The sequence below is a fragment of the Schistocerca americana genome, chromosome 11 (genome assembly GCF_021461395.2).
Source record: "Schistocerca americana isolate TAMUIC-IGC-003095 chromosome 11, iqSchAmer2.1, whole genome shotgun sequence".
Lineage (NCBI taxonomy): Eukaryota > Metazoa > Arthropoda > Insecta > Orthoptera > Acrididae > Schistocerca > Schistocerca americana.
This window is the reverse complement of record NC_060129.1, coordinates 79,249,049-79,274,379: the sequence shown is the minus strand read 5'-3', so window position 1 is coordinate 79,274,379 and position 25,331 is coordinate 79,249,049. Positions and strand designations below refer to the sequence as shown.

The window sequence follows — 25,331 nt, the reverse complement described above, 5'->3', positions numbered from 1 at the left end:
AATGACAACACATCAATTGAATGCCTGTGACTGATGTCTAACTGTGAAGAGCACTTGATGTCTTGTTATCATGGCCTTCAGTCTGAAGACGGATTTGATGTAGCTCTTCACACTATTCTATCATGTGCAAGCCTCATTAGTTCTGTATAACTACTACAACCTACATCCATTTAAACCTGCTTACCTGCACTCATACCTCAGTCTCCTCCTGTAATTTTCACCCCCCCCCCCCCTTCCCCTCCTTTCTCTCCATTACCAAACTGACAATTCTGTAATGACTCAGGATGCATCCTTCACATTAATCCCTTCTTTTAGTCATTAAGCAAATTTATGTTTTTCCTGCAATGCTTTTCTTGCTATTGCTAGTCTATATTTTATATGCTATCTACTTTGGCCATCATCCGTTATTTTGGTGTCCAAATAGCAAAACTCATCCACCATTTTTAGTGTCTAATTTCTAATCTAATTCCCTCAATGTTACCTGATTTAATTGGACTACTTTCTGATTTATGGGATTTATATGAAGCTTTCATGGCAGGAGAAAGAAATGTACTCATATATTTTGCATCATACTACATATAGGATTTTAGCTTAACATATTTTCTCTTTAATTATATAAAAGTTGTACATTTATGCATATTAACTATATAAAAATATATGCTGTCACACATTTGTATTTCTGAGTACAAAATACATTGTGTTTGAAGCTGCTAACTCAAACACCGAACCTTCATCAGTCAAATGTTAACAGCTGTCTCAACTTTCACTACCATAACAGAAAGTAAACATCTAATAATTTGAACCTGTGTAGCACACTGTTCACTGTCACTGAGTGTCTGATCTGTGATAAATGAAGCTGAGTCTGTCATTAGTGAAATCCAAATGTCATCCATTTGCAGAGTCAGAGAAGCAGACAACAATGGTCTCCATAGGGAAACACTCATACGAGATGCACAAATCATCGTGACAGGACAACAGCACCTGCAGTGGAACTGTGAGGTCACATCCCACAGAGCACCACTAGCCACGCTGCTGTTGCCCCACATGCCAACAATTGGCCGGTTGCTCATGCCCCATTCTGCCGCCCCTATGTGGGCACCGAGAAACTGGCTGACAGTCGCCTCGAGTACGTCGCGTGCTTCTGCAGGGCCTCGATTATTGCGGGGTCTTCCAGGTTCACGCGCTTCTCCACTCCTTCGCGGAAAGCGTTCACCACTCTGATCTGCAAATGTGGGGGGAAATGCACCAATTACAGCAATGTTGAGGTTTTACATATACTTCTAGATCTAAATTCTGTGAACCATTTTGAGGTTTATACCAAAGCATAAATTTTATTGTATCACACATCAACGTTACTTGCTGCTCCATTAACGAATCAGGCAGGAGTATAATACTTGCTTATCCGTGTCTGTGCGAGCTGTTATCTGCCCATCTCTACTGCATAGATACATTGGATGATGGAGAATATTTGTAGTTTCTGCCACGGAAGAGAATTACTTAAGTTTTCCAAAATATTTCTTTTGATATGTATGATGTATTTCTCTAAGTCCCAGAAAGTTACAAGTGTTCAACACTTCTACGAGACGCTCTCGTGAGTCAGACAAACAAATGAACAATTATGTTGTTCACTTTGTGTAACTATGCTGATAAAATTTGGGACATTGTTCAGGGATATTTTTAAAGTGTTTTTATACAAGGGACCTGTGACCTCAAGAGTAATTTGATCTCGTTTGACTCCTTACCCCCATTTATCTCTCTGTCTGTATTGCACTGAAAATATCTGGATAATAGTGCAACACTTGACAGAATATCCTGTGTGTCTTGTCTAGAACAAACCTGATCCATTAAGTTACTGTTGCCCACAGCAATTCCCACTTTTCACTAGACCCTCAAGTCTGCTTGGTTCTGTTTAGGGTTTCTTTTTCCAGCTGTGTTAGTTGTTGTGATGCACAGTAGTATGGAGAGATTTACTGATGAAGAGTTGGCCACTATGTATTTCCTGTAGGGGTTCTCAGAATGTTATGTGTAATGCTCTAAGAGGAAAAAAAAATATTTAATTTGGTATTGATCTTTACTTTAGTTGTTGCAGTGCACTACTGGTCAATTCATTTTGCCATTTTTGTACCACGGATTTCAGCTATATCCATGGAAATTACTTTTTGAAGAAACAGTTGTGTAATTCATCCTCGTGATCTGTCACATCCCAACCAATAATGCTATAAATACATTTTTTTATCACATGGGGAAACTGAAATGTTATAATTCAACCTAATAACTCAATGTAGCAGATGAAAATGGACTAAATTAATTTTTAGGAAAAATAAAAGTTACAAGATCCACTTGCAGGATGTAGGACTTATCAACAGCTTGTGACCATCACAAAACTGTTGTGAAGGTGAACAAAGGATAAGTGAAATAAAATATTGTACTTCCCTCTCACTAAATTAACTTTATAATACATGCCACAGTGCACCACTGTCACACGAAGGGATACAGCAAAAAATAATATATACTTACAAACAGCAGTGTTGTGCTGCACTGTTCCCACAGCAACAGCATCCACATCACAGTACTTCCATATGTGAATAGGCGACTACAAGAAACTAGATCCTTCGATGTTAAAATGATTGAATATTACAGGCTTTTCTCACTGTTGTAAAGGTATTTGCACAGATATGATGGAAATTGGGGTAAAAATGTGAGTAAATCATAACATTATCACTCTTTATTGAGTCACTGGGGACCACAAGTCCCTTGTTCCAGGATGCTCAGAAAATATCCTTGAACAACCTCCAAAATATTACTGGTTGAGATCTGGTACTTCATGTCACGGACAGTATGTTTCGGTATGGATGCGATACACTTGGCAAGGATCTGCATCCTCCATTTCTGTTTTCAAAAATTAAAATAAACAGGCAAGAGTAATGTTGCTCTCAAGAACACAGAATAGAGTCAGCTCTGGCCATATACCTAGCCACCTTCTACCCCTCGTAGCCCCTCACCGACATCTCTCCTATCCTCGCTACTCCTCGACCCCTCCCTCTCTTGCCCCATTAGATACATTTCATATGTCTGACATGTGGGTCATAAGACACATATTCCATTCACCATTGCTATTACTTACATGGATAATCGGATAACACACTGTTATTTCCAGAATGGTTCAAGATATTGAAACGCGTTTAACAGCAGTTTATTCACATATGATTAATTTTTCAGATTTGAAATGTTATAGCTGTGAAAATAATCCTGTATGCAAACACAATGTCCAAATATTTAATATAAGACAGTAAGCTGCCATCCTTATTATTACAAGGTTGTTCTAACACTTTTGTGGTTTCATCCTGTTTGAAGTATCTAGAGAAACTGGGCAGCAGACAAGCCAATACAGGTCAGATCCGTCTCTGACCACACTACATAAACAGCTGCACTCCACCGTGGGGAAAATTATGCCCCATCAGTGGCATATGTTATGTATGTGAAATTTTACCTGAGTGAAGCTTTGAATTATTACTGCAATTCTAAGTTGTCAAATAACTCTGAAACAATACACAAATTATTTAATTACATGTGTACAGTAAAATAAAATGCAAGATTACTAATGTGAATGTCCAAGCAGACCTTGTTAAATGCCTCTCACATTGATTCCAATAAAATATTTTCAACAGAAAAAGACTTATATGACCTTCCTAAGGAGACCCTGACAGAATTATGCAACAAAAATTACCTTTTTGGTTTTTCATGTGACCATGTCAAAGCTGTCCATTGTGTATACAACAAAATTGCACTTGGGTTGTCATGCTCTTCAGTGCAAAGACTGATTTGCTGTAGCTCTTCACTTCAGGCTATCCAGTGTACAAAAGCCTCTTCATAGCTGCACAGCTGCTGTATGCTGCCCCGGAATTAACTTGCTTGCAGTATTCATCCCTTGGTCTTACTTAACAATTTTCCTCCACTAGTGTTAAATTCACAATTTCTTGTTGCCTCAGGATGTACCCTGTAAACTATCCCTTCTTTCAGATGAATAATGGCACAAACTTCTTTTTCATGAATTCCTCTTCATTAGTTATTTCATCTATGGATGTAATACTCATCAGTGTCCTGTAGCACCACATTTTAAAAGCTTATCTTCTCTTCTTGCCTGCACTGTTTGTCATCCACATTTCACTTCTGTACGTGGCTACCCTCCAGATAAATACCTTCAGAAAATATTTCTAACACTTAAATGTATATTCGATGTTAACGAATTTTTATTTTTCAGAAATGATTTTCTTGCTATCGCCAGTGTGCATTTTACATCTCGTCTAATTCCAACATTGTCAATTATTTTGCAGCTCAAATAACAAAACACATTGATTATGTTTAGTGTCTCATTTTCTAATGTCATCCTTTCATTATTTCTTGACTTTATTTGACTACATTCCATTATTAATTTTCATCTTATATTGTCTTTTCAAGGCACTATTCATTCCATTCCACTGAAGTTCCAAGTATGTTGCTGTCTCTGACAGAATTACAGTGTCATAAAAAGTTTATGTCTCCTGCATGAAATTTAAGCCCCTTTCAAAATGTCGCCTTGGTTTCCTTTATTGCTGGTTACATGCACAGATTTAAGAACATGGAGCACATGCCACAGGTAAGGAATATTTGAGTTTAAAGAGAAGAAAGAGTGGAGCAAGGTGGAGGGCTGCTGTACACTGGCAAATAGAATGTGCACCAAATAACCAACAAGAGATCCTGTAATATATACTGCAAAGATTGCAAAAAATCAAAGACAACAGGTGCGTCACTTGTCATCCCGGGGCCAGAGTGAGCTGTCCTTCCTTTTAAACCTTCCCCAACCTCCTAGAAGAAGGAGCTAATAGTTTCAAAAGGTAATATATTTTTGTACACTTTCACGGGTGCCTATTGGCGAGGCTAAATATTTAGGTAACTAACATACATTATGAGCTATAATAGTTAGCTAGTACTAAACTTCAACAGGTTAAATATTTAGTACTGCTGATAGACACAAACAAATTTACGAGACAGAAGGTAGAATAGTGTTCAGCATCCTTTCGACATTGTGGTCCTTAGAGCAAAGCACGAGTTCTGATTGTTTTATGGATGCAGAAGGAAACAGACCGTGCCCTTTCAAAGGACCCATCCTGGAATCTGGCTGAAGTGAATTAAGGAAATCACGAGGAACCTGGATGGCCGGATGTGGATTTGAACTGTCATCCTCCCAAATGTGAGTCCCATTTGTTAACCGTTGTGCCACTTCACTTGGTTTGAGGGAGAGACTGGTTCTCCAGTACTCAGAGTTAGGAGATGAAATAATAGCTTCTTCAAAAATTGCAACAGAAAACTTACCTGAGTGCGTATTCTTGAAATCCCTCGAAGCCACAAAACCCGACTCCGAGGAAGCATCGGTTCACTCGGGCTTGGAAGGACCTTATGGTGAGCTTCGTGCCTGTCACGAACCCGCCTGCAAATTTGGTTTATTATTTTCATCAACTGCAGTGATTTCTGTACTCCTAATATTTCATGCCTTAGAAGTCTGGTTCTGGATGCATTACCAAAGCATAGTAAATGTTCCTCTCACAACCTCAAATACTATAAATAACTATTTTAAATGATAACAGAGAATGGGTGCTATTCTGAGATTCATAACAGACAGCTGGGATCATATTACCTGGACCTTTGAAGCAAAACTAAACTCAAGTGTAAAAGTTTTTTTTCATGATAGAAACATTCTATTCAATGGCCCAAACTTAATGGCACAGTAAAGATGGCAGATGAACAGACCTACTGCAGCAAAGAGCTTAGGTATTATTCTCATCAAAACTCACATTATAGAATTTTGAAAAGTTAAAAATTACTTATGGGAACCAGAAATAGACATAAATGGAAAAATTGTGGTAAAATTTTCTTGTTGTCTACCTGGGTGACAAATTGAAATAGGCTGTACAGAACTATAGTACTAAATGGGTGAAACCGTCACATGGTTCCAGTAGCTGCTTGCTTACGTAACAATTTCCTGATGAAACAAAAATTTGATTTTAGGTACTTCATGTAACTACTGACTGAATTTAAAACTTTAAAATATTGTCATAAGCTAATCATTAAGATGCATAATCTTACATTAAAGATCTAAACCAACAACTCAAGCATTAAAGTTAGCAACTGTGTATATACCTTGAGACAGTATAGCTCACAACATGAACATTACTCACAATGTATTCATTCAGTATTTGAGAATGAAAGCACTTAGGGACTTCTGAGAACTTTACATGCAATTTCAAACTTTTTGTAACTTTTCTCCCTGTGCAAGGAAATGAAAGAATAAAAATTTACCACTTACTATATTTTTGCTGTTCATGCAGTAAAACTTCAACATCAGGCATGACATTTTAATTTATTGCTTATTTACAAACTTTATCTGCAACACATTTTACAGACAGTATCCACATACATGGTGTAACAAAAAGGTATGGCTAAACTTTCAGGAACATTTCTTACCCACAGAGGAATAAAATGCATTATATGGAAATGATTTATTTCCAGGTTAGAGCTCATTTTCCACTTCTCTTCATAATCAATCATGGGATACACACAGAAAAAGAACCAGCAATACAGGAAATGTTCCCTTGCGTGACATGTTCAAATATCCTCTTTGTTGTATGTGGCTAGAAAGAACATCAAGTTAGTAAGACTACAGCTGAGCCACTGAGCCTCTTTGGCTGTAAGAATGATCTGTACTACTCGGATCAACTGAGAGAAGATCACTCCCCACGTTTCACTCAGATACGTAAATGATTCTGTTGTGCAACAGACTAAATGATATGAATAGAATGGTCCTTGTAAATTAGTCCCAGGTGTTGGTTCATATAAAAAGCATCACATTTAGTATTAAAAGGGGGTTCCATCTAACTACTGAATTAAAAGCCTTGGATGACAAAGTATGCTCAATCATGGGTGAGCTCTTACATTTCCGACCAAGTGTTATATTACTGAACCAGATCAAGTTTAGAAGCTATGGACCAAAAGTCACCTGACTGCTTTTCCTCCCCAGTTCTCCTGGGCTGCAACCTAACCTCACCATAGTTGATGAGTTGGAGTGGCAAGTGCTGCATAAAGCAGTGTCTCTAGCCAGCCACTAGTCGTCACTCATAATGTGATTGACTGACTTTTAGAAAAACACATGTGTCCTCTGCCATACTTAAAATGTAAGAACATACACTTTTCAGTGTCTCCGGGTCTCATTGTCTGCTTCCATTTCTCTATCCAAAGAGAACAAAAATTCAATCTTTCCTCTCTGCTCTGCACAAAACCCATGCAAAAGAACACACTATCAATCAGAATGCTCTGTTAAAGACATGGTAGTGAGATATTTTTCTATAACAGTGACCCAACATTGTGCCTAGTAAATGTTTTATAAGTTATCCAATTAGGTGCCTTCATGCATGCAGTTTTGAGAAAAGTGAACTCCACAGTCCCACTTCTCAGATGTGTACTTACACCATTCAGTGGGCTGTTTTCCCACATCCAAAATTTCTAGAAAATGGTAGACTGAACTCAAATTTACAATTTTTTTAGAACATCTAGTGGGCTTCCTTCCTGCTTTGCAAGAGAGAGATGTCTTTACTATACAGGGAGTGGCATCAGCCTGTTCCACTTCCTTCCCCACATGGGGAGAAGAAAAATTTTAACATTAAACAGTCACTGGGTTTCTCAAGAGAATAACTCCCAACCAGCCTGCGACCCAATATTTTTCCAGGAAAAGTGTTACCAGTGAAAATCAACATTCCAGGTGCTCTTCGAGCAAGTGATTCGACTTTTAAAATAATTTATTCTGCTCCAGCCGGATGCATGACATGGTCCACTAATCTGGCTCTTTTTGACAGACCCTGGGACCTCACACTTTGTGGCTACGTCCAATACGGTCTTGACCACTAGTGCCACACTGGCGCCAGTCTAGACAATACATGGCCCTGCAACTGCTACCTGATGGTCAGTATCCCGTCATCGCTGCTGATCCCAGTGGCTTGGTTTTAAAAAGCTGCTGATTCTCCCTAGGAACTTCTGGGAACTGGTTGGGAGTGACTATTGTCCCCATCTTCTGTGAGGATCTATCCAAGACTCCATAGATCCATGCAGCACAACAAGTGCACGATATGCAATAATTATCTACTGAGATAAAGAGAAATTAATATTTGTGATAGTGGTTTGATAATTGCAATCACTAATATTACCCATATTATCAGCATCAGATATTCATCAACCAGTAAAAACATTATAGGGATTTTGATAAAATGCATCAAAAGCAATGTTATACCAAATGTGTCATTCATACTCATTCTAACTTAAGGCTGGTACCTGTACTCAAGCATTTATTTCAAATTACACAAAATTAAAGGAAAGTAAATAAAAAAGCTTACATATCCCATTCATTTGCTGAAAGAAAAATCCTTGAAATAGTTGTTAGTTTAATCCCCATGTAGTACATTTGTGTTCCACAACCACTCCCTCTTTTATCCTGATGATGGCTCCACAGACCTCTTGGTTTACTCCAACCACTCCCTTAACAATTGACAATAGGTCACTTTCATCCACTAGTAGTACAGTTCATCAATGACACTTACAATCACACTGAATGATAAACAACCATTCCAACCCTAACACAAAATAAATGATTAGTCTTAAACTAAACACAGATATTCAAATTCCCAACAAGGGCCAAAACAGTTCACACAGAGAATGACCAATAGTAAAGAATCAGCTGATGTTTAAAACAGAAAAATTAAGAGTTCTTAAAAAGCCAGGAAACTCATGTTTGCAATAGCATTGAAAATCTAAATACCTATTATTTATTGTTACTAAATGCTATACAGGTCATTTTAATAAACTGCAGCATATGGGTGCAAATTCTTATACCAAGACATTATTTTTACCACTGCTCTTAAGGAGGTTCTTTATTTGCAGTAGCAGTAATGCAACATCACATATCAGTGAGAGGCAGTGAATAAGAAGAATATCAATAGTTTAAGTCTATACAAAACAAATGTAAATCAAACCTAATAAAAGGTGGGTGAGGCATACAGATTACAGTTACATTTCTTTACATTTATTTCTAGTACAGTCTGGCTGAAAAGAAAACACACACAAATTTAACACTTCTTCGACCCATCTCTCATCAAGTGTACTGAGTTTTGGCAGATGCTATTATCCACAAATACAGACACACAAACAGCTGACTGTGATAGTGGGTGGGGCGGGAAACAGTTTGAACAGGGATGTGGCATATGATGTAGATGGTGACCTGGACAAGATAGTTTTCCTGACTCATGACACCAAAGTACACTTTTTGAGCTGTTCCGGCATCATGATCGACCACACCTTGATGGAGCTGTGAGGCAAATCAATGTGGGGTTAGGGATGGCTCTGAGGGCAGCCAACTTTGCTAATGTTTTTCTGGTGCCCGTCAGGACTATGGAGTTTCACTAAGCAAGGCCTACACCTAAACATGACTGGGAAGGGAAGATTGGTACAGCTGATTCATGAAAGTATAGGGGGTGGATCTCATGTCACACATGGTCAAATACCTGTTGTCATAGGTAGAAGTAGGTTTTCTAAGGATAAATCCAGACAACAGGTTCTCCTGCTTAAAGAGTACCTCCAGCAGTTTAAAAATACTGAAACAACCACTCACAAGACTGATTTGAACACTTCAACTATCACACATACCAGATGTCACAAAGAAAAACAAACCATTGCAAAGAGTAACATGGGGCATTTCACAGACTTAACAATCCTCCATCAAAATATGCAATCAATAAAAAATAAAATACAACTATTAGAGTTTGAGCTCCAATCTTTGAACTGCACAGTAGTTTGTGTTGCTGAGCACTGGTGCAGAGACACAGAAATCCAACATGTACTATTATCATTGTATGACATGGCAAACTCTCACTGCAGAATTGCTTCAAGGGGTGGAAGATCATGCATTTATATCAGAAAAGGAACACAATTCAATTCAAGACATGACCTCAGTACAGTAAGTGGAGACAAACACTTTGAAATATCAGCTATTGAATTAACAGGGCTTGATATCACCAAGAACTTAATCATTCTGTGTGTGTATAGATCTCCCGGTGGCAGTGTGGACATTTTTTTCAATAAATTAACAGAAATTCTAGATAAAGTCCCAAGTACAAAGGTCAGCATAATTCTGTGTGGGGACATTAACATCGACACTAATTTCATAAATTAATCCAGCAGCACCCTCATAAATATCCTTCAAAGTTTTGGCATGTCCCTATTGGTCAATAGTGCAACAAGGGTTACTACAATGACTTCATCAGTAATTGACCATGTGGCCGCAAAAATGAACAGGGAAGAATGTGATGTAACTGTAAAAAATCTCGGACTATCAGACCATCTCTGTCAAATAACAACAGTAAAATCAGGCATTGAATCATTCCCTAAACTACAAGCCTACAAATGACATCCATCAGAAATCAAAATAAAAGATTTTTAAAAAAGAACTAGCAAAACAAAGTTTAGATGAAGTGTATAAGGAAACCAATGTGAATAAGAAATTCGCTAAGTTCTCCGCATTATTTAAATTGAACTTTGAAAAGGCATTTCCAAATGTATGCAGGCCTATATCAACATCACACAAAAGCAGATGGATAACAGCAGGTATTAAGAGTTCCATGAAAAAGAGTTGCAATGATCCAGAATTATTAAATTTCTATCATAGATACAAAAAGATCTACAGGAAGGTGCTGATTGCTGCAAAAAAGTCATTTAATGGCAAAATAATATATAATGCAGAGAATAAAAGCAAAGCAATCTCGTATGTTCTAAAAAAGGAAATGGGGAGAGGCAAACAAATGTAGAATAATGTACTGCTAAGGGAGGAAGATAAGGTAATAAATGATCCACAAAACTTAGCAAAGTATGTAAACGAGTATTTTTCAAGTATTGCAGAGAAGTTACAGCAAAAATTCCCCAAAACAAACATAACACCTGTAAATAATGTTGCACTAAATACAATGACGTTACTTCCAACCACAGAGAATGCAGTCAATAAAACTGTTCAAAAACTAGAAAATAAAAAGTCAATAGGCTTAGATGAAGTACCAATGTATGTAATAGAACAATGCATAGAGATTATATAAGGCCCCTTAATAAATATAGTAAATGAATCCTTCACATCAGGGACACTTCCAGAGCAGTTAAAACAGGCAAGAGTTGTACCTTTGCTTAAGAAAGGTAATGCAGAAGACATAGAAAACTACCTGCCCATTTCCCTGCTGTCACCATTCTCAAAAATAATAGAAGCAATTATGAAAGACAGATTAATGAATTACCTGAATAAATACAATCCTTTAAGCAAATCACAGTTTGGTTTCTGAAGTAGCAAAAATACAGAGTCGGCCATAGTAGAATTCACAAAAGTTGTACTTGATGCTCTTAATATAGATGAGTGTGTCACAGGCATATTTTTGGATCTTTCTAAGGCCTTTGATACAGTTGACCATCAGGTTCTATTAAATAAATTAGAAGCATTAGGAATAAGATGGGTAGCTAATGACTGGTTTCGATCATACCTATCAGATAGGGTACAACGAGTAGAGGTAACACTTACTTCAAATACATCTAAACACTTAGTAAAACACTTATCAGAACCAAAATACATTAATATAGGGGTTCTGCAAGGTAGCATATTAGGACCAATACTATTCCTGATACACATCAATGACTTTCCCGGTAGTGTAACTCATGGTGAAAAAATTCTCTTCGCTGATGACAGTAATATTATAGTCACTGCGAAAATGAGAGAACTCCTTGCAGAGAAAGCAAATGAAACTCTCAAGGAAGTTTACAATTGGTCAATAAGCAATAAACTGACATTGAACATAAAGAAAACTAATGCCATGAATTTCAGTTTGAAGAGGGAAAATGACAATGTTAAATTAAATATAGATGGCACCTCTATAGACTGTGTAACAAATGCAGAATTTCTAGGAATGAATGTTGGTTCTCAGTTGAAGTGGTGTGAACACACAAAGGTACTTGCAAACAGAATATCATCAGCATGTTATGCCCCTGGACTCCTATCATCAGTGTGTAACATGCAGTGTCTTTTAGTTACATACTATTCATATGTACACTCAATTCTCAGATATGGCATTCTGTTTTGGGGAACAAATGCATAAAACATGAACATAATTTTCAAACTCCAGAAAACAGCCATAAGAATAACAACCAATAATAGTAGTCGAGCTCATTGTAAAGATCTGTTCAAAACACTGGGGATTTTAACTGCACCATGCAAATGCATTTATCAGTCAATTGTATGCATCAAAAATAACATTTGTAATTACTGTGCAAACAGCTCTGTCCATGACCATGGAACAAGATGTAGACTCAACTTACATTTACCAAGAAAAAATGAACAAAAAACTCAAAAGAGCATTTTCTACGAAGGAATAAAACTGTACAATAAATTACCAAATGAGATTAAAGAAATTGCAAAAATACACCTATTTAAAAAGTCAGCTAAAAAGTACTTGTTATGCAATACATTTTATACATTGAAGGATTACTTAGATAAAACACATTCGGGGTTTGGTAAAATGGTTCAAATGGCTCTGAGCATTATGGGACTCAACATCTGAGGTCATAAGTCCCCTAGAACGTAGAACTACTTAAACCTAACTAACCTAAGGACATCACACACATCCATGCCCGAGGCAGGATTCGAACCTGCAACTGCAGCGGTTGCGTGGTTCCAGACTGAAGCGCCTAGAACTGCTCGGCCACATCGGCTGGCAGTTTGGTAAAAAAAAGTTATACGAATAAATAATAATAAAGGTAATAAAATATCCAACATTCTTCATAACACTATGTGTCTTTTTTCCTTTTCTATAAATACTTACCCAACACTGACACCTCTTTCTCTTTCTGAGATCAACATCTCACTCATTATAGAGGGATGCTGGCTCAGTTTTTCACAATAGCAAATGGTAAGTTTTGGTACAGAAAATGGCCCAGAGATCACCAGTGTATGTGTGTGTGTGTGTGTTTGTGTGTGTAGTGAGTGAAGTATTATGAAACAATGTGTGTATAATGTGTGCAGTGACTGATAGTGAGATATGAGTGAACAGTGTGGCATTACATTATTTAATAAGTTACTTGTAAAAAAAATATTGTATACCAGCAGTAAATCTAATGATTGTCTCTAACTAGAAGTCTATAAATGTATGTGTATACGAATTAGCTTATTTTAAAATGGCCCACACTTGTAAATACTTTGACATGTCCTGTATCCTTGTAAAAATAGATCTACAGATGAATAAAGGTACTACTACTACAGATTAACATCTTCTAGCATCACTTCTGCAGTGCCATGGATTCAGCATCATCAAGTCCAAATCTCAGACAAGTCTCTGAGGGTGTGTCCAGCCAAGTGACTCATCACCGTGTTTGCATGAGCGATCAGAGTAGTTGGCACAATGACTGAAGCAGAAAAAGGAGGCTTATGTGGCCATTTTCATTGTTAGTGGTCTGGAGTTGGTAGTTTTCAATAAGGGAAAGACAAATGTGGGGTACAGTGCTACTACGTGCGGTAGACCATCCCAGATGGCATCATCAAATGAGGATTGGTGTGTAACAACTTGTCGACATTGAGGTTCAGATGAAGAAATGCTTCTGCAATAGTTTACTCATCAGTGAGAGGCACATGGTTCTTATTAAGAGAAACAAAAGGACAATCACTTGTGGGGTTGCATTACTAGACATGGTAAATTGACCAGTCTGTTCTACTTGGAAATGAAAGACACTTGAGTAATTCTTGAGATTGCAATTGTCCACCTTGTTGATAGGCTAACATGCCTGCTCTCTGTGAATGTGGGAGGTTAGGGCAAGCGACCTCGCACTGCTCTGACACATGCCACAGTGTGTCTCCAAAGACAATCAATTCCATGGGCATGGCCCTCTGGAAGCTGCATGACGACCCAGTCCAGAAGAGGTGCCATGTTACACCAGTAGTGTGCTGGTCAGCACGTTTCTGGCTCCCAACGGGTACATCGGTGAGTTAGCACCTCCTCCTTGAGACCCGTCATTCAGGTGCTGTTGTCCTTTCACCTAATCCCCTCGTGAAAGCGAGAGTCGGGGCTGCCAAAATCCTAGTGTGGCGAAGTTCTCTCTCTCTTTGTGCGTGTAATCAGTGGTGGATCTACCCTCGATTGTAGAGTGGCACCCTCCTGTTCTGGGTTGCAATCCAGATGTCTGCCACGATTACCAGTGTATGTGTTACTTTGTGTTTCACCATTTACAAAGAACTTAACATAACAATCACTAATGTTGTTTTACATAATACTTTACATATAAAATGAGATAAAAACTTCCTATAGAGCCACACTGAATTAAACTGTTATATCAACTTAGCAATCTCATTGACAGTTCAAATATAACTATTACTTATGAAAACAAAATTCTTCCTGGCAGAGGTTAGCCTGCCCTGTACAACAGTCCTGACATAAAGCACATCTACACCCACATAAGAAATAATTACTAAACAGAAAAAAGAGAAGTAGACCCAGATGTTTTGCCTGTTTATATTTTAATTCTACTTGTGGAACTTGTAATGTGCCAAAATAATTTTGTGCTTTGTGTTACAGGTCATGTCTTCCCTCAACTCATTATAGATAGAATTACAGCCAACTGTAAATCTAAAAGGTATGGATATGATAGCTTAGTGTACAATGATGTTATATGTGTTGTATGTGCAAGAGTGTTCAATAAGTAATGAAACACTTTTTTCTCTGTCAGTTTTGGGTGAAAAAATGGGGAATTTTTTGTGGGACATCATGGAAATTCCTACTTCAATTCCCCTAGTTTCACACAGTTCTGATGGATGGCAGCACTACATGTAGCCTTTAAAATGGTGTCCGTAATGGAGGTACATTCCAAGCAGAGAGCTGTAATTGAGATTCTTTTGGCAGAAAACCAGAGTGTCACAGACATTCATAGGTGCTTGCAGGATGTCTATGGAAACCTGGCAATGAAGAAAAGTACAGCTAGTCATTAAGGGAGGCATCTATCATCATTCCCACAAGGCCACGCAGGCCTATCTGATCTCCTGCATGCTGGCTGACCCTCAGGAAATTGAAGAAATGACTTCAGCGAGTTCAATGTCACTTAAATGCAAATGAACTCCTTCTCCATGAGAATGCAAGGCTTCACACAAGTCTGTGGATCAAAAAGGACAAAATTTCAGTGGAATGTTCTTTCTAATCCACCCTACAGCCTGGATCTCATACCTTCCAACTTCAATTTGTTTGGCCCAGTGAAAGACACATTCCACAGGAAGCAGTACATGAATGACAGGGAGGTTATCAATGCTGCAAGACGTCAGCTTTGATGCGACCTTGTTGTGATGGTGACAGATGCCTAGCCCAATGACTCAATGTGCTTTTGCTCATTGCCAGGTCTCAATAGACATCTTGCAAGCACCTGTGAATGTCTGTGATGCTTTGGTTTTCTGCCAAAAGAAAGCATACAGGCATTCAGGCCATCGCAGCAACGAGGCATTAGGCTGTCACATTGAATGGACATGATGTTGAAATTATGGTTTGTAGACAAAAGAGTGGGGCATAATATGGTGCATTGGAATCCCGAAGAAAACCAACCTGCTTTCAGAAAAAAAGGTGTTGTATTACTTATTGAATGCATGTTGTATTTGGTTGTAACGAGAGAAAGATTGAAGAGGCAGCAAGAAGCCTCTGTTTCTGGTGGTGCCTGAATGCTCTCATAACAACATAACAGACAGCAAAGATGAAGTACATTTGGATGGACTTGGCCACTATTGCACATCACAGCAACTGCATTTAATATTCTATACATTATTAAAAGTGGCCCAATGCAGTTCATTTATTTGTGTTAATGGCTCCAACATGCTTTTATATTGTTGTAATGGCAGAGCAGTTGTGGACAGAAATGAGTATGGAAGTTATATGAGTACATATCACTCTGTACAGGATCAACTTGTAAGGACACTGTTTCAGAAAGCTCAACCTGAATGTTGAATTATTAATGGTATTCACACTAAAGTCAACATAAATAGTGAGTTCAGTAAAGTTTTACTGTGGTTCTGTAGAGTAACTTGTGTGACAAAGCTCATCAGAAAGGGAGCAAATTCAGATTAGATCTTGTGCAGCTTTGGAGAGCTACTCAGGCATACTTATTTGGTTTGTATCCAAAAGTCGTTTTATCAAGGGCTGCCAAAGGTGGTGTGGAAAATATGATTGGTAGTTATTTGGAGTTAGCTTGGTTTCAGAGTCTGTTCCAGTTTTCAGAACTAGTGTACTGTTGCAAATGTTCTTGTAGGGAGAGCTGTTTTGATTTACTGGTGATTGTGGTATATGGACTGGACCTATTTGACTGTGTGATACTGCTTTGTTAACCCATGAGGCACCACCTTATTGTAGCACTGTCCGTGTGGGCGGGAGAGTTTGTGTGCTCCAAGGAAGCTGAGAGCTATATCGGTGGTAGTGTAGCTACTGGCAGGTCCAACCTAGCCGAGCAGGTCTCAGCAGAGGAGCCAGACAAAGTGTGCCTCACGACGACTTGTCTTATATCCTATATATCCTATTCCCTACCCTCTCCTCAGTTACCATTCCTTTTCTGTCTCTAATTACCTTAACACACCACTACCTTGTGGTTGGTCTCAGGAGGGATGAAGGCTAAGGGAGAAAACCCTGAAAGAAATTCTGGAGTGGGGCCCCAAAGGCGGTAGGAAGGCGCACTACGTCCCCTTCCGGCAGCTCCTGCAACCGAAGTGATACCAGATGTATTACCTTGCCTTTCCTCTGGATACTATCATTTATGTCAAGAGGGAGACCGTGATGATTGGGCAACTCATGAGTCTTCATATTTATCGTTCAGGCTTTAGCATCCTGGAGAGGACACTTCAGCGACGTCCATGGACTTCGGCACAATACGGGAAGAGGCAGTTACCGGTTATAAGCTCTGTCTGATTGGCATAAGACTCGAGTGCCAAGGGCCACTTCTGACAGTGGGAGAGATCATTGCATCTCATTGGACAGCTACCGCCCACCTCAAGCTGGGCAGCCCCCAGCCAATAAGGTGCTGCCCCGCCACTATCCGCCTGCTTCACAGGGCGTGTGGAGCTTAGAAGTAATCTTTGACAAGCGGGTTGATATAGTACACCTACCAACAACAAAAATGAAATAATAAAGAAATCACTATTTCGTATTGCCACCTGGAATGTTAGGACCGTGTGTCCAAGGTACATTGACGATGCCCAAGAGGTTGATTTCATCCGTAAGACTGCCGTGATTGACAGAGAGCTCCATCATTTGAATGTTGACATCGTGGGACTGCAGGAGACGCAGCTTCCAGATGTGGGCTCTACCAGGGAGGATAATTACACATTCTTCTGGCAGGGGAAGTCTCAAGATGAGCCAAGACTTCATGGTGTAGGATTTGCTGTTAAAAACACCCTCCTGGACTGTACTGTGCCACCGTCCAGTGGAACAGAGCGAATTATTGCTTTCAAAATATGCTCCTCAAGTGGCACTGTCAACATCCTAAATGTGTAAGCTCACACCTTATCATCCAGCATAGAAGAGAAAGATCTGTTTTATGATTTACTCAGCGACAGAATAGCCAAGGTACCTAGCACCGAGACACTGTATATTCTAGGGGACTTTAATGCCAGAGTTGGATCAGATAATGACATATGGCCGAATTGCCTGGGACATCATGGGATGGGAAAAATGAATGAAAATGGCCAGACACTGCTTGAAGTTTGCTGCTTTTATGGACTCTGTATTACAAACACATATTTCCAGCTTAAGGATCAGCACAAGGTGTCTTGGAGACACCTGCGCTTTCATCACTGGCATCAACTTGACTTAGTCATAGCTAGGTGTACTGGTCTCAAAAATGTGCTACTGACACGAAGTTATCATAGTGCTGATTGCAACATTGGCCACACCCTGGTGGCGTGCACATTGTTGCTCACTCCTAAGAAATGTCACCACGCTAAACTGAGAGGTCATCCCCGTATCAACACGGATCATGTTCACGGCACACAAAGAAAGCAGGATTTTGCCAGTAATTTTGAAAGTGCTTTCCCAGGAAACATGCAAGCAGAAAGGAATGTTGATAAGAAATGGGCAAAACACTCGGGTGCAATCTACAACTCAGCAGTATTGGCCTATGGAATAAAAGGAAAAAGAAATAAGGACTGGTACAAGCAAAATTTCGAAGAAGTGGAACCAGTCACTGAGTCTAAATTGAAAGCCCTGCTTGCTTACAAAAGAAACCCAAATGAAAGAACTTGAGATGACCTATGAAAAGCAAAGAACAGGGCACAGCAAACATCCAGGAGACGCGCAAATAACTACTGGCTGAATTTATGTGTAGGTATACAGAAAGTGACCGATTCTGGGGATGCTAAGGCAATGTATGATGGTATCAAGAAAGTAATTGGACCAACTGTCAGAAAAACAGCTCCTCTGAAGTCCAAGACGGGTGAAGTCATTACTGATGAAGGCAAACAAATGGAACGCTGGGTTGAACACTACCTAGAGTTGTATGCAGTCGAGAATGAAGTTAGCAAGGATGCATGTGACGCCATCAAACAAATGCCAGTTATAGAAGAACTAGATGCAATGCCTACTATGGAAGAACTTAGTAGAGAAATAGATTCTCTTGCTAACAGAAAGACCCCAGGTGAAGATGGGATCCCTTCAGAGGTTATTAAGTATCACAAGTCTGTTCTCAAACATTTATATTCACTTATCACAACCAGCTGGGAAGAAGGTTATGTCCCGATGAGTATGCGGAATTCGAGGATAGTTACTCTATATAAACAGAAAGGGAACAGAAGTGACTGTAACAATTACCGAGACATTTCATTACTAAGTGTAGCCAGGAAAGCTTATGCAAGAGTCATCCTAATGCGATTACAAATATTAGCTTCCTGAATCTACCCAGAATCTCAGTGTGGCTTCAGGCCCAGCCGATCAACCATAGATATGATCTTCTCCTTAAGACAGCTCCAAGAGAAATGTCATGAGCAGCAGAGGCCACTTTATATTGCTTTAATTGACCTTGGTAAAGCATTTGATTTAGTGAGCAGAAATGGGCTTTTCAAACTGTTGCAGAAGATTGGATGCCCACCTAAACTACTACAGATAATTGTCTCTTTCCATGAGAAAACACAAGCAACAATCTGCTTCAACGGTAATACATCAGAAGCATTCCCTGTTAATAGCGGTGTGAAACAGGGGTGTGTGTTAGCTCCCACATTATTTGGGATTTTCTTTTCCCTTCTGCTCAGATTTGACTTTGAAGACTGTGAGGAGGGAGTGTATCTACATATGAGGTCTGATGGAAATCTTTTCAACATTGCTCGCCTCAAGGCCAAGACCAAAGTAAATACAGTTGTTATCCATGAGTTGTTATATGCGGACAATGCAGCTCTTGTAGCGAACACAGAAGATGAGCTGCAGTATATAATCAACAAATTGTCAAATGCCTGTGAAAAATTTGGTCTACTCATCAGCCTTCAAAAGACTAAGATCATGGAACAGAGCACTTCCAACCTTCCATTCATCAGCATTGATGGATATCCTCTCCAGGTAGTTGAGGACTTTGCCTACTTGGGATCCACAATATGTAGCAACTTGTCCATGGATGCTGAAATTACCAACAGAATTGCAAAGGCATCATCTTTCATGGCTAGATTGAAAAACAGAGTATGGAACAATGGACTGTTTACCACAAAAACTAAATTAAAAGTCTACAATGCTTGTGTTATAAGCACCCTTCTCTATAGCTGTGAGACATGGACAACTCTTTCTAGGCACAAATCTCGACTCAACAGCTTCCATCTCTGCTGTCTCCGGAAGATCCTTCAGATCTCTTGGGGAGATAGAGTACCCAACACTGAAGTCTTTCATCGTGCAAGCACAACCAGCATCTTTGCAATCCTGAGTCATCAACGTCTAAGACGGTTGGGACATGTCAGGCGCATGGATTCTGAACGGATACCGAAACAACTGCTGTACGGAGAACTTCAGGAGGGTGTGAGGCCAGTGGGATGACCGCATCTTCATTTCAAGGATGTCTGCAAGAGAGACCTGACCAAGACGAGAATCAATCCAAGTTGCTGGGAAAGCATTGCAGATGACCGTGTCAAGTGGCGAGTAACTGTGCGCAACCTCAGAGGACGAACACACACAGGAACAAATCAGGAAGAGGATAAAGCGAAGAGACAGAGCGGCTTCTGTTCAAAGTTCCTCAAATTTCACATGTCCAAACTGTAGTAGGGACTGCCACTCTCGAGTGGGACTTTTTAGCCACAGCAGACACTGCAGATTGTGAATCAAGCATGCTACACCATCATCCCTCAAGGATGGACGGATGCCATTATAACCCACTAGCAATCAAGATCTAAGCCCATCAGTTTGTTAATATTGGGCCTGAAGGAACCATTAATTGGCATGAAGAATAGTGTAAACACTCACTTGGAAAATATTTGGAGTGAGTGTCTATATAAAATAAACAACTGGGTAAAAGTATTGTAGAGTAGATGCCAATGGCTGAAGAGGCTTAGCTTTGATAAATCCTGTTTCATTTAGAGTCAAAGTGGTAATGGCAAATTGGTATTTATTTTTTTATGTTGATTAACAGATCAACTCAGTGACAGATTTGATGGAACATGGGCATTCGTGCACAATTGTGTATTATATGCAAGAGGTTATTTTTGAATAAACTGCACTTGAGGTGGAAGTTTAAAAAAGAAAATTAACAGTCTCAATTTGTTATTTTACAAGTTGTAAATAGCCTTTTGGTCCCTGTATTTTACCCCTACTTCCTTCAGAATTTCAAGAGAGTATTCCAGTCAACAACATCAAAAGTTTTCTCTAAGTCTACAAATGCTGTAAATGTAGGTTTACCTTTCCTTAACCCAGCTTCTAAAATAAACTGAAGGTTTAGTATTGTCTTGTGTGTTCCTACAATTCTCTGGAATCCAAACTGTCTTCCCTGAGGTTGGCTTTTACCTGTTTCTTCATTCTTCTGTGAAGAATTGATGTTAGTATTGTGTGACGATGGCTTATTCAACTGATAGTTGGTAATACTCATACCTATCAGCACCTGCTTTCTTTGGAATTGGAACAATTACGTTCCTCTTGAAGTCTGATACATCTTGCACATCAGATTGAAGATTTTTGTCATGGCTGGATATGTGTGTGTGTGCGAGTGTATACCTGTCCTTTTGTCCCCCAAGGTAAGTCTTTCCGCTCCCGGGATTGGAATGACTCCTTACCCTCTCCCTTAAAACCCACATCCTTTCATCTTTCCCTCTCCATCCCTCTTTCCTGATGAAGCAACCGTTGCTTGTGAAAGCTTGAATTTTGTGTGTATGTTTGTGTTTGTTTGTGTGTCTGTCGACCTGCCAGCACTTTCATTTGGTAAGTCACATCATCTTTGTTTTTAAATATATTTTTCCTACGTGGAATGTTTCCCTCTATTATAATCATATGATTAATCTGACCTAGTAGATAGTGTCGGAAGTTCCATGTGGCTTTTGCGGATGATGCTGTAGTACACAGAGAAGTTGCAGCATTAGAAAATTGCAGCGTAATGCAGGAAGATCTGCAACCGATAGGCACTTGGTGCAGGGAGAGGCAACTGACCCTTAACATAGACAAATGTAATGTATTGCGAATACATAGAAAGAAGGATGCTTTATTGTATGATTATATGATAGCGGAACAAGCACTGGTAGTAGTTACTTCTGAAAAATATCTGGGAGTTGTGTATGGAACGGTTTGAAGTGGAATGATCATATAAAATTAATTGTTGGTAAGGTGGGTGCCAGGTTGAGATTCATTGGGAGAGTTCTTAGAAAATGTTGTCCATCAACAAAGGAGGTAGCTTACAAAACACTCATTCGACCTATACTTGAGTATTGCTCACCAGTGTGGGATCCATAACAGGTCGGGTTGACGGTGGAGATAGAGAAGATCCAAAGAAGAGTGGCGCGTTTCGTCACAGGGTTATTTGGTAAGTGTGACAACATTATGGAGATGTTTAGCAAACTCAAGTGGCGGACTCTGCAAGAGAGGCGCTCTGCATCACGGTGTAACTTGCTGTCCAGGTTTCAAGAGGGTGCGTTTCTGAATTAGGTATCGAATATATTGCGTCCCCCTACTTATACCTCCCGAGGAGATCATGAATGTAAAATTAGAGAGATTGGAGTGTGCACGGAGGCTTTCTGGCAGTCGTTCTTCCTGCGAACCATACGTGACTGGAACAGGAAAGGGAGGTCATGACAGTGGCACATAAAGTGCCCTCTGCCACACACCGTTGGGTGGCTTGCGGAGTATAAATGTAGATGTAGATGTACGTTGTAGCATAAGGAAGTACACAGAGATGGATCTGATGATTTTGTGTACATGTCAAGAGCTGCAAGATAAAATCTTTCAGGATACTGACAATGATGCAACCTGTGCATTGTGGGAAGGAGGACAGTCAAGGTTAGTCATTGGGTCATGAAATGAGCTCATCATCATATCTACAGAATTCAGAGACAGGCCACAGCAGAAGTAAAATCAGCCACATCGCAGAACATTGATGCATTCATTCTTCATTTTGCCTTTGCTAAGAACTGATCTGTTGTGTTGTTTTTCAGAACAATGTTCAAAGTAACCACTGGCATCCATCACAAACATCAATATTCACATATGTTGAAACTTCATTTCTTATGTGTATGACATTCAGTGGTGGGTGGGACAAATAGCGTCTCTCACAAGCTGCAAGATGTAATTGTGTCCTTTACGACACATCATGGTCAAGCAATGTGTTTTGAATGACCAGCATCAACAGATCAGTGCACAGTTCTCATTTCCAAAGTACTGGTCTATTGGATCATCCTAGCCCATGTGCAAATTCAGCTCATCTACGCAAGTTCAATGAGAAGTAATGCAAAAACAGTGAAGTCTTTTCAACATTGCAGGGTTGACTGTTACAGTGTAGGCAATTTTAATTTGTGGAATGTCATAAAGAAGTAAAATCATGGTAGAAAACAATAAAAATTACTGAGTAATATAAAAAAAATAAAAATGTATTATACAAAGCTTATTTTCTATTTTTTTTTTAATGCTTGAACAAAATGGACAACTGTTTTCCCACTCACTTATAAGGTCGTAAAATAGTTATTTTGACTAAGATATACCAGTTTTGCATTACATTTACTCAACATCAGCTCAATTTCAATTTTTAAGTGTCCAAGGATTTTTTGACATTGAGAGTAGCTATGTCTAATACAAAATTTCTCAAATTTTGTATTGGATATGTATCTTCCATAAATACAATGATCAAATCACATACTACACACTTTTTAGAATATTCAGGATGGGGGTTTAGAGAAAATAATTTACAAACAATAATAAAAAAATTCAGATTCTCTCATCATTATGTAGAAATATTTTGATGGTTTAAGAATTTCAGGCACTACTCTCATAGCTGACAATTAGCAGTCTTTCCACTTCATCATTTTTCAAGACAGTTAACATCCTGTGACTATTCATGTTTTTGAAACATAATTTTGAAGTTTCCTAAAGTTACAATTTTTTATAGTTTATTTGTGTGTTGTTAATCATGTATGAAAGTACGGCAAACAAGGTTTTTATTAAAAATAAATTCAGATCTCTATCACATATAGTCTTTTATTACAATTTTTTAGTTTTCCCTTTTGTTACATTTTGACAAATATTCCCATTTAGAGAGATTTATAATTTTTTCACAAATTATCAGAAAATCAAAACAGTTTAGTTTTTGAGAGGTGTCTTGAGGAACTTCAACGCATATTTTATTCAGAAAACTTTGAAGTAATGTGACACATTAACTATTGACCTGTATGATTTGAGATGAAATCTCCCGTCCATCCTCTTTTCCACAGCTCACATACCATATCTCTTGCAATAGGCCTTGGAAATCTTCAAGATTGTTCTTACACTACTCAGCAAGAACCAATTAATAGTTGATGGGTAACATTTTGTAACATAAACCTATTGACTTCTAAAGGGCTGAATGGCATGTCAACAAACTAATTTTTCCTTATTATCTCTTTCAGAAATTATACTGAACTATGTGAGTCAGCTTCTGGACAATTATCATATCTTGTTTGATTCTTTCTTTCACCACACTAGGCCAACAACCAGTCAAGAAAGTGCCCTTGAACTCCTCATATGATGTGCATTGTAATGTTGCTGGTGACATTTTCATCACTGATTTGCAGTTGAGGTACCCAACAGAAATTCCAAACAGCACACTAGTAGCCATGAAGGTGGCAAAGACTGGCGAAACTCCTCTGTCCAAGCTTTTGGGTGTGATTCATTATCATCATCCTTATAGACTTGGAATTTTCACACTTAGAGGAAGTGCTTATGGTCAAAAGATTCCTCTCATTATCTTTGCTTAGACAAGAGTAGTGGGACCGATGACCTTTGCAGTCTGGTCCCTTTAATCTTTAAACCAACCAACCAACCAACAAGAGCAGTGACTGAATTCCCTGGTTTCCACTACTGGTGTCCAACACCTCCCTTCTAGCCAATCCTAAATGTCTGCTCAATCACCTCATGGCTGCTGGACCAGAGCCGATTTTCAAGTTCCTCCGATACATGAAGCACTGGCTCCTCTACCCTATTCATTTGACCTCTGATGGCCTCAACATGGTTCTGTTGCTCCTCATATCACTGCTCTACATTGCCAACCAGTTACTGCATTAATGGAATTTGCTGCATTTGAGTACAAATTTTGAGCAGACGAACCTCTTTCTGAGTAGTCTTTTTTTGTTTATTCAATTAGCTTATTCAATGGGTCCTTTTTCATTCTGGTCACTCAATTTTTTCATGAAGCCAAGAAATAGATTTAAAATATGTTAACAGAATCTTCCATCGGTTCTTGGTAGTACAACATTATAATAAATGGAAAACACCAGTTTGCTTTTGTTCTACAATATTAATATATAATGTATAATAATACATATAATGTATATAATACATACATATACATATACATATACATATACATATATACATATAATGTATATAATACATATAATGTATAATAATACATATATATATACACACACAAATGTCAGTAGATGGCCTTGTAAGCCGAAAACCGATTAACAAAAAAAAGTAATATTGTAGAACAGAAGCAAACTGGTCTAAATTATCTTTATTTTCAAAGGGCCCTGCCAATAATGACTAGGTTGGCTCGATTGAGCATTTTCT

The 25,331-nt window shown here is 38.8% G+C and overlaps 1 protein-coding gene across 1 annotated transcript in view; it reads right to left on the bottom strand.

Moving 5' to 3' along the window:
* Positions 1 to 591: 591 nt before the first annotated feature.
* Positions 592 to 25,331, bottom strand: part of LOC124553251 (plasma membrane calcium-transporting ATPase 2-like) — a 631,526-nt gene continuing 606,786 nt past the window's right edge. The window contains exons 18-19 of the mRNA XM_047127138.1: positions 5,353 to 5,467; positions 592 to 1,222 (exon numbers count right to left, since the gene is read on the bottom strand). Of these exons, the coding sequence (XP_046983094.1) occupies positions 1,088 to 1,222; positions 5,353 to 5,467 (250 nt within the window). The 3' untranslated portion in view covers positions 592 to 1,087. The remainder of the gene's footprint in view (positions 1,223 to 5,352; positions 5,468 to 25,331) is intronic.